The sequence below is a fragment of the Telopea speciosissima genome, chromosome 9, assembly GCF_018873765.1.
Source record: "Telopea speciosissima isolate NSW1024214 ecotype Mountain lineage chromosome 9, Tspe_v1, whole genome shotgun sequence".
Taxonomy (NCBI): domain Eukaryota; kingdom Viridiplantae; phylum Streptophyta; class Magnoliopsida; order Proteales; family Proteaceae; genus Telopea; species Telopea speciosissima.
Window position 1 is genome coordinate 7,334,899 of NC_057924.1, and position 11,012 is coordinate 7,345,910.

General features: G+C 41.3%; 2 protein-coding genes across 2 annotated transcripts; both read left to right on the forward strand.

Annotated features, from left to right (window-relative positions):
* Window positions 1-1,294: 1,294 nt before the first annotated feature.
* Window positions 1,295-2,710, forward strand: LOC122640919 (probable dolichyl-diphosphooligosaccharide--protein glycosyltransferase subunit 3B). Its single transcript, XM_043834202.1, has 2 exons — window positions 1,295-2,463; window positions 2,497-2,710. Exon 1 carries the CDS (start codon window positions 1,353-1,355, stop codon window positions 2,400-2,402), a length of 1,050 nt encoding a protein of 349 aa, XP_043690137.1. The 5' UTR covers window positions 1,295-1,352; the 3' UTR covers window positions 2,403-2,463; window positions 2,497-2,710.
* Window positions 2,711-9,754: 7,044 nt separating this feature from the next.
* LOC122640918 (thiamine thiazole synthase 2, chloroplastic-like) lies at window positions 9,755-11,012 on the forward strand. The gene is made up of 2 exons (XM_043834201.1): window positions 9,755-10,697; window positions 10,810-11,012. The coding sequence occupies exons 1-2, from the start codon at window positions 9,789-9,791 to the stop codon at window positions 10,978-10,980; spliced, it is 1,080 nt and encodes a 359-aa protein (XP_043690136.1). The 5' UTR covers window positions 9,755-9,788; the 3' UTR covers window positions 10,981-11,012.

Here is an 11,012-nt window from a genome sequence, read left to right on the forward strand (position 1 = left end):
ATTAATCCCACATTTGATGTGAGTAGCCCGATGTGGAGACTTATAAGTACTTGGGCATCTTCTGTGGCAAAGCCAGGGCGTTGGAACCTGGTGTGCCTCCGAGAATGAAATTGGGGAAGATCTTGGTAGCTCCCACGTGGAAGGGGAGATTTTTGGGGTTCCACACAGTAGGCGGAAGTATTAATACCACATCAGATGTAAGCAGTTTGATATGGAGACTTATAGATACTTGGGTACCCTCTCCTTAGCGGCTAGCTTTTAAGGATGAATTCTACATCCATATAAGTGCATGCATCTTTGTAGTTTTCAACCATCTGTGTGTGTACATATGCTCTCTCTCGTAATCCCTAAAGTCCAAAACAGTTAATACTTTTTTAACTTTGAGAATAGTCTACCTTATGTCCTTGACGAGTCTAAATTTCTATTGGTTTCAACAAAAAAAAAATTTAAATATAATTGTGGGAAAAATACTTCTCTCATCTTTACCTTCTCACTCTTCATTGAATTTATGAATCACTTCTCTCTCCTTATTAAATATATTATTTTTGTTGGTCACTGTTAACTTGACATATAAGATAACAATATAAGCGGACAATATACAGATCCTTAGTTCTATAAATTCTATTTATAAATCTCAGCTTATATTCTTTTAGTGCAACCGATGAATAATTATTGTCATAAAAGTCTGTTATTTTTTCAAATGTCATAAGGTATTCATTCTGCCATGTGGACAGATGATATCCATTTCAACAATTGGATAGAGAGGATATGGTCTAGATTAGCAATGTGTCAAATTTTAGATCTAATTCAATCAAATATCCTCTTTTGTATTGGCCGATTTTGCATTCTCGGACAATAAAATTAACTATTTTTTTCATCGAGAATGCGAAATCGATCCGGAATGCATTCATAGAATGCATACAAACGCAAATTAGCCTCAACCAGACTGGGCTGTATCAGTTAATATCTGCTCGTTATTGACTGGCTCCACTTGGGCTGGAGCATTTGCTACTGAGCTGTTTCCTGGAGCCAATACCATATGAAAAGCCCATTTTACTCAACTCATCCAACATTCCGATTACGTGGGCCTCCAGATTTTATGCCCATGTCATAGCTAAGCCCATAATCTGTAGGTATACTGACTGGGTAGTGGGCAGAGAAGTTCATCTCCATCGTCCAAAGTCCAAACGAGTAAAGTCGTATACTCTGCGCACGTTAGCGAAGACCAATGACGAAAGTCGTCTACGGTCTTCCTCTTTCTTTCCCTCTACAGAGAGACTCCCTCTGTGAACTAAAACGAAGCCTTTCCCGCTTCGATCCATAATCCTGCGACAGTTGCAGAGGGAAAGGAAATGGCGATCTCAGGTAAAGCTTCTCTTCGCATTCACATCCTCCTCTTCCTCGTTCTCTCATCTTCTTTCGCTATCTTCAGAGTTTCAGCGGACGAGGACGAGGACCGAGTCGAGGAGCTACTGAGTCTCCAATCCAGATCGAAATCCGGTGTAATACATCTTGATGACCTAAGTCTCAGGCGCTTCTTCACCCCTGCAAATTCCAGATCTTACTCGCTAGTCATCTTCTTCGACGCAGTTCAACTTCACGACAAGCATGAACTTCACCTCCAAGAACTCCGTACAGAGTTCGGCCTCGTCGCTTCCGCTTTCATCAAGAACAATGAGGACACCCCGGCCCAGTTCAAGCTCTTCTTCTGCGATATCGAATTCAAGGAATCCCAGTCCAGCTTCGCTCTTTTCGGCGTCAATGCCCTTCCTCAAGTTCGCCACGTCGGGCCTCAGATCCAGAACCTCAAGGATTCGGAGTCTATGGGTCAGAACGAATTCGCTAGAATGGCGGACTCTATTGCTGAATTCGTTGAGGCTAAGACGAGGCTAACGATCGGACCAATCGAACGACCTCCGCTTCTCTCCAAGAAGCAAATAGGGTTTTTGTTGGTGTTGATTGTGATATGGGCTCCATTCCTCGTGAAGAGGCTTCTCGTTGGTGATACTCTCCTTCAAAATCCTAAATTGTGGCTTTCGTTCGCAGTGTTTGTTTACTTCCTCAGTGTTTCTGGGACTATGCACAATATCATTCGGCAGATGCCTATGTTCTTGGCAGACAGGGACGACCCTTCGAAGCTCACCTTCTTTTATCAGGGTTCAGGGATGCAACTTGGTGCAGAGAGCTTCGCAATTGGGTTCTTGTATACTATCGTGGGACTGTTGTTGGCCTTCGCAACTCATCTTCTTGTTCGGGTACGGAATGTGATGGTGCAAAGGGCTTTTATGATTTTCGTGCTTTTTGTTTCGTTTTGGGCTGTGAAGAAGGTTGTGTATTTAGATAACTGGAAGACAGGATACGGAGTTCATGGATTCTGGCCCTCGAGTTGGAAATTGCATTGATGGTGTACTTAAAATTTTCGTGTTAAGGTAAGGATTTTGTACTAGAAGTAAATTTTAACTGATTGGGAACTTTGGTCTTGCAATGTACTACTAATTTAGGGGCTTTTACAGCAATATGAGGAAAAGTTTAGTTTTCTTTTATCTGGTTTAGAGTATCCATTTTGATTTGGAACATGATGAACAGGGAAAGTTTAGAAAGTTGAATCCATTTTTTGTTCATAAAAGTTTGTCTTGGTTCCATATGATGCTGCTTTAGCTATTTGATGGTGTAAGATTTTTTCAAGTTGTGAAAATGCTTTGTTCTTGTTGTCCTCCCAGAGAATGGTAGGCTTTATGTGTTTTTTTTTTAAATCCATTCTGCTGTTACACAGTGAAAGTAAGGCCTTTGTGAGTTTAGCAGTGTATCTGTAGTCAAAGAACAGAACCCATAAATGCAACAGCGTGGAATTTTCTTTCATTTGTGTATTATATATCACTGGTTTTAACATTGTTGAGTAAACACGAGATGAGCAAAGACTAATTTTTGAGGGAAAATTATCCTCTCCAATTCCCTATAGCTCGGCAGTGCGGCAGTGCTAGTGTGGATGTCCGACACATGGCAGCTCGGACATCCAACTGTTCGAGCTCATTGACTATGTTGAGCTTAGACCATTGGATGTCCGAGCTGCCACATGTCGGACATCCACACTAACACTGCCGCACTGCCGAGCTATAGGGAATTGGAGAGGATAATAATCCAGAGGTGAGTGGGGTCACAAGATTATAACTGGACCAATGCTTTAGGAAGCACTAGTTTCAGACATGGATTTAGACTGATACAACAGATTGGATTTACAAGCAATCTTTTGTGTGGTGGAATTTTTTTCCCAGCATGCTATAGGAATGGATGGATCGTCTATCTTACTTAGAGCCTAGCTGAAAGGTTTTGATTAGACTCTGATGTTGTTGCATCTTGGTTAATGGAGGTTTGATGAGTCCTAGTGCAAGAGAGAGAATGGCGGTTGTTGATGTGCTGGCAGTGAATCTTTCTGATAGTTCGAGCACTTATGATTTTTTAATAAATGATATAGGGGTGAAGGTTGTAATATACCTAGCAGAGGTCAGGACAGAGAATCTCTGAGAGCATAAAAGTGAAAGAAATCATCAAATAGATTGAAGAAATGAAACCCGAGTTAGTTGACCACTAGTTCTATTGGGGGTGGGGTTATAGGGAGAAAGTTGAATGTCCTGAGGCTAGAACAGCACAGACCAATGAAACCCCAAGAACAAAGATTTCTGCAGCAGAGACAGAATTTTTAGAAAAAACCTATCATACATAATTTCAATTACATAGCACAGACAAGCCACTGAATGGGAGATCAAGTTATATTTCCCAACTAAAGAGAGAAGACTGACAAGTGGGGGGCGGGGGGGGGGGGACAGCCGGCCAGTAGTGGAGTTAGGGTCGAAAGGAGTTGTGGAGGTGTTAAGAGTCAGGTATTACTTACATAGGCATTTTAGGGCCGACTCTCTAATGTTTTTGCATTGAGAGCTTCCAATACCTTCTCAATGGATCCTGCAGAGTGCAAAAGGTGAGATATGGATGAGTCGCCTTCAGGAGCTCATAGAGGTCAAGAAGATCCAGATCATTTACTTTGGGTTATTTATTTCGCTTAGTTTTTGTACAAATCAACGCATGAACCCTTCTGGATGAACATGAGTTGCTACTAGTAAATGGAATTGAGAAGATATGACAAACATTTGTTTAAACAAATGCTCATGCATACTGCTTAAAATTTTTGAAAGATTGTGTTTCTATTTTATTTGCTTAAAAGAAAATTTCTATGTTGTAATGCATATAAACTAGTTCGTGCAAATCTACTGCAATCTGCCTGTATTGGTTCAGAATTCAGATTCTTGAAACAAGGGCAGGATCTTGTTTCCCATGAGTGAAATTACAGTTTGTGAAGCCTGCTTCAGACATCAGGTAAATAGGTAATGTGATCGAGTTAACAATATTTGTAAGTATTTAATGGCTTTCTTATGTCGATTCAGCCAATAGAAATTACTGGTTCAGGTGTTTGGGAACTGGTTTTATGGTTTGCTTTGGTGCTTCCTATCATAAGAACTTCCTGGTAATTTCTACGTTGCTTCACAGGGTTGAGACTTGAGATACACGTCTACTATTTAGAAGGAATATGCAAGTTAAGTGATAAAAACATCAATATCTGTGGATGCTTGAAATTTTTTTAAACCATATGTACTCAGGGGGGCGAGACGGAAGCTGTGTCACGGCCACATCCATTAGCCGTTGTTTATCTCTCACGTGCAGCTGTCTTGTGTCCTCCAATCGCTGACTCTCATTTCAAGCCCAGCAACAGAGGTCAGGCTATAGAAATCCGCTTTCGACTGTGCAGTGGCGGCGTTGAACCTGGCCATGGTTGTATGGGAAGTAAGGTATCAAAGACACTACAGAAAATTGCATCTTCTGTTTTTGAAATTAACCTCTCCACGATCAGGAATCAGGAGAACATTACTTCCTACATGACCATTGCATCCTGGCCCATTTCCCAGGCCAGGATATCGAATGAGAAAATATGTGGGCAGCCCGAAGATCTTCCTTACGCAATGGTCAAAATGACCAAACCATCAATCCCATAGCTGAACGAGTTACAATTCAGGATCCGCCGGCTGATCCAGAACAAAACTTGTAGGGCTTTTGAGCTGATTTAGGGGGTTATTTTTTGGCCGATTCAACCCATTTCTTTCTGATTCCGTCACTGATTCAAATTATTCTTAACCTTGGGTGCAAAAAGATGATCTCTCCACGGCTTGTGTATATGGCCTTTGTCCTCTAATGATCTTCGGCCTCTTAGATGGCTGGCTCAACCAATTTAATGGTTGGATGGATAGGTCGCAGTGTAGACTCTAGATTGGCATTGTTACATAATTGATAAATTCACAATGGCATTGGCTGCCCTGCTTTCACTCACTTCTGAGCAGTATTCACATAAATACAGAGTGGGTGCCCTCTATGATAGTGGATCTTCACTACTTTGAATCCTTCTCATAGGTGTGGCGATATGGTGTTCTTGTTCTGAAATTCTTAATCTTCAAATCCACGCCTTGAGTGAGAATGCAATGTTTGGTATTAGGCAAAAGCTCCAGAGCTGTTGGAACGCATTAAAGCAAGCCTTTTAACCTATCATATGCTAGGCTGATCCAATCTAATGTTCATACACTAGAGTGGGTCCCATTAGGCACATAACAGAATGCATGCAATCCTCCCTAATGGAGAGCATACTTCAAAGAAAAGCCATTCTATGGGTTAAAGAGTTTGAATTAAACCAAAATTTCATCCATCTATCAGTTATCTCTATCCTATTAATAGTGTTACTTGTATTGAGAATTGCAAGTAATTTGAAATGCTTTTATGGATTTATTTTGCAGGAGTGACTGAGGAACAGTTCAAGAGACAAGAACTCGACTAGGAACCATGGATATGGCCGCAGGCTCTGTTGTGGTCCTTGCTATAAGGAAATGGTTTGGAGATCGTCCAGCGCGGCAGTAGGTGTCAACATGTGGCATGCATGCCATTCGGATGGCGCAGATCGATGAAGCACAGTTGGGCATGGTGCACATGCGATGGAGAAAAGGATTGAAAACCTCATTTTCAGCTCAATCCTCGGCTTGATCCGCGCGTCCAAATGACACCCAACACGTGTCGATGCCTGTTGCCACGCTGGAGAGGAGCCCAATCCTGTCATGGGTGTGTGCACCAGCCACACAAAAAAAAAAATTTACCTCATTGAGCTAAATGGTTGTGAATTTTGTTAGTAAAAACGACTTTAAAACTCTATTTTAAACGCATTCCTGTTTTTTACCCTTCTAAACACGTTTTGCCATATGTTTCCCATACATACGGGGGAAAAGGGCAAATGACAAGCATTCCCGTTTTAAATACGTTTTCGTTTTTTGGCATTTTTAAAGACCTTCAACTTGTTGAACAATGACTTGTTTAAATAACCATATCTCTCTCCCGAACTCTGATCAACCTGATTCTTTCACCGAAGTAAAGATGACTTGAAGGGCTACATTTTTTCATGATATCACTTAAACTCAAAGTCAATGCACGGACACCGAAATTAAAAGCATGTATTTCAATTAAAAATTCTTCAATTTATATGAGAATAGTGTCGGTTTTTTTTTTAAATATAAATGTTTAATATATGTACCGTCCATTTTGCGTTTTTACTGTTATCTATTTTTCGACCCTTTGTTTGCAATTTTTTACCATTTAAAATCCCTACAATAACACTCTGATTTTTTGACATTCCTATTTTTGCTAACTGTGGTTGTGAATAGCCGATAGCTTAGTTGGTTGGAGGCTTGTCGATTGAAGTGTATGCCCCCCTGGAGGTAAATGGTTTGACTCTCCTAGTCACATTTGTGCCATAAATGGCACCCTTTTGTAATTTGTAATTGGCCTATGGACCCTTAGATTAGGATACACCAAAAAAGAAAAATAAATAAATAAATGATTTAAAAAACTTTTGCAATTTTCAATATCTAAATAAGTTAACCAAAACCACTTCTTACAATTATTGATTTAGGTTAAATTTTATGTGATCTTTCTCATGGACCTAAATGGCCCTAGTATTCTTACCATACAACACATCGAGCTATACGGACCAGACATGTAAAATTGTTTGGGTCCCCAAACTTTGAGATTTTACACTGATTCTATTGTGCATGATTTTTAAATCCTTCTTTTGTATCTATTGTGAATGCACTTGGTTCTTATTTTTGTCATTTTTTGAATCAATAAATTAACAAAAAAAAAAATCAATAAAACTTACTTCTTATAATAAGATCTAGAATATATAGAATTTTTTTATTTTCTTTTTGATAACCATTTTGTAGGATTTTGGCAATTTCAAATGAATCTTTACCAATTTGAATCAAAATCTACGGGAATGATCCTCTATCTGATTTCTACTTTTTTTGTTTTTTCCTCCAATGGTTAAATACGTTGGTGCTTTCCTTTTATGTTTTTAGATAAAACTTTTGTTGCTTTCCTTTAATGGAGCAAATATACCCTTAACATAAAGAAAGAATATTTTGCCCTTTGTGGTATATACCAATGTCCCCACAACTTTATTTCCCCCATCAAACCTCATATTATCATTGACAAGACCCACCACAATATCCTGCCACATTAAATCGTTAACCTGCCCTATCAACATATTCTAAGGTATTAATCACTAAAGATTTTCTAACAAAAAACAGTAATCACTAAACTGTAAATATAATAATCTTTTTTTAGAAACACCAGACAAGATACTCAATACTTCCATAACATATCAAATATCATTGTGGGAGAGGGATGGGTATGATAACGGTATAGCATAAGCTAGCACCCTATGTCTCTCTCTCTCTCTTCCTCCCTTTGAAATGATTCTTACTCCCTGTTGTGTGTGACAATCTCCGTCATCCGGTTCACCCAAAGATGAGTTTGCAAAAATCGAGTGAGCACAAGAGAACCGGTGTGGCTCCGGCCAAGAACTCTCCGATGCTTAAGTCAGGTCTTCAGTGCAATAGCGTTTCAACTTAGTGAAAGTCAGATGAACTTTTGAGCTCTATACCTGGGTATTTATGGGATGAGTTGAGGCGGTCGGATGAGTCCTTATATGGTAAGAGTACCCTTTGGGCTGGACTCTTCCATGTGGAGCAGAGTGGTGAGTTATTCTCGGGGTTGGACTCCTAACAAGGTAAGAGTCCTTATTAGAGTGTAATTCGATCCGCATTCCGTGATTGTCGGGGCATGCTGACATGGCCCCGTGATCTTGGGCGCTCTGTGGTTATCGCTTCTGGAGGGGTCTCAACCTCGGACGGCCGTGCTTCTCAGTGCTCGGCGTAAGTGGCAAATGAGTTGCACCTTCATTGTTGTGTTCAGCTTGGCAGGCATGGGACTATCCGGATGCTCGGCTCGACACTCGTTTTGAGTGATCCTTACCCGTGAGGCTGAACAGGATGTATTCGGCTCGGTATTCGGGGAACGTAGTGTTCAGCCACAATGTTCGGCCGTGTCGGCAATTGGGGTGATCGTCCTCTCCTTCCGTGTCCGTTTTGGGGCCTCACCATTTGGTTTGGCCGGTTCGGCTCAGCCTTTGGGTTCGGCCTGGTTCAGTCCACGCATTATCCTCTGAATGGTGGACTACTTTATGGCTCATCACTCCCCAAAGCGAGGAAGAGAAAGATAGAAACATAGGGTGCTAGCTTACAATATATCGCTAGCATACCCATCCTTTTATCATAGTATTTTTTTTTAAATGAAACAAGTAAACGTTAAAAGATAGAGTTTACGAAGTTTGTACAATTCTCAAAAATAAACTTCCTTACTCTATTAGTTTGATCTTTCTTTGCTAACCAAGCAACAACAGACATAAATGTATCAATATCTAAAATCTCGAACCACTCAATCTACGAAAAACTTTTAAAAATATTTTTATGTCCATCAACATAAGGCCATGACCATCAGTTACTCTCAAAAGCCATTACTAGTTGAATCACCTGCTTGGAACTGTCTGATCTCAAGAGATGTTAAAATCCTAAATCGGATTATTATCCTCTCTAATTCCTAAAGTGTGGTAGTGCGGCAGTGCGGCAAAGCTAGGTGGAGATGTCGACACCTAGCAGCTATCGTATCCAATGGTTCGATCTCATTGATATGGACCATTGGATGCAGCAGTTGCTAGGTGTCGACATCTCCACCTAGCACTGCCGCATTGCCACACTTTAAGGAATTGAAGAGAATAATTTTCCTTTCTACCAAAAAATAGAGGATAATTTTCCTCCTAAATCCCTTGCTCATTGAAAACCCTTAATTTCTTTAAAGATCAAGGAATCCAAGATATTTTCTTTCCTCTCATGGAGTGGACCTTATGTGTCGCTCTCATCCTTGTGACAAAGGTCACTACAAACCACACCCTTACAAGCACCACACAGGGCAACCAAAGCCGAAAGAGAGAGAGAGAGAGAGAGAGTGTGTGTGTGTGTGTGTGTGTGTTATGTGGTGGACCAACAATTCATGTGCAGACAGGAAAATAAAAATGGAAACCCAAATCAGTGAAGAAGAAGGGACGGCCAGTCTCAAAACAATTTATGGGAGAAACTGAAAGTGGAATAGAGAATGGTAACCGAAGGATTATGGGCCGCTCGCATCCTATCTTGGTTACACGTGTCAAGCTATCGTGTGAATATAAGATATTTTCTCTCTCTCCCTTCCACTACCACCAATTGTCCATAAATATCCCAACCCCCTTCTTTGTCTCTCCCTATCTGTGTCGTCTCTGCAACAACAAGGGAGTGTGAAGAAGCACCAACCCCATCATCTCTTTTACTGTTATGGCAACCATGGCAACAACTTTCACTTCCTCCTTCTCTTCCAAGCCCAAGATTTCTTTCTTGGACAACCAATCGTCCTTCCATGGCGTCCCTCTTCCATCTCGTCTCCAATCCATCAAATCCTCCTCCACTCCAAACAACCTCTCCATTTCCATGTCTTCTTCCTCTTCCTACGATCTTCAATCCTTCAAATTCGAACCCATTAAGGAATCCATCGTCTCCCGTGAGATGACCCGTCGATACATGATGGACATGATCACCTACGCCGATACTGACGTCATCGTCGTCGGTGCCGGCTCTGCCGGTCTCTCCTGTGCCTACGAACTCAGCAAAAACCCATCTGTCCGTGTTGCCATCATCGAACAATCTGTCAGCCCCGGTGGTGGTGCTTGGCTTGGTGGTCAGCTCTTCTCCGCCATGGTCGTCCGTAAACCCGCTCACATGTTCTTGGACGAATTGGGTATCGAGTATGACGAACAGGACAACTACGTTGTCATCAAACACGCAGCTTTGTTCACATCAACCATCATGAGCAAGCTCTTGGCTAGGCCCAATGTTAAGCTTTTCAATGCTGTGGCTGCAGAGGATTTGATCGTGAAACAGGGGAGGGTTTCTGGTGTGGTTACTAATTGGGCTCTGGTGTCGATGAACCACGACACACAGTCATGTATGGATCCTAATGTGATGGAATCAAAGGTGGTTGTGAGCTCTTGTGGACATGATGGTCCCTTTGGTGCCACTGGAGTGAAACGCCTCAAAAGCATTGGAATGATTGATAGTGTTCCTGGCATGAAGGCTCTTGATATGAACATAGCAGAGGATGCAATTGTTAGACTCACAAGGGAGATCGTTCCTGGAATGATTGTCACTGGCATGGAAGTTGCAGAGATTGATGGAGCCCCAAGAATGGTAAAATTAATTTCTATCAATTTCTATTCCAAGATTCGTTCTTTGGTTTCAATTCTTAATTACTGAGTCATCGTTACTCTGTTTTGTCATCTTCTTTTCTCTCTCAATTTAGGGTCCGACCTTTGGTGCGATGATGATATCAGGACAGAAGGCAGCCCACGTAGCATTGAAAGCTTTAGGATTGCCCAACGCCATTGATGGAACCTATGAAGAGCCTCCAAGCATTCAACCGGAGCTTATCCTCGCCGCTGCCGACACCAACTCGGAGATTGTCGATGCTTAAGATACTGAGATTATGAAAGAAATATTGTTTAA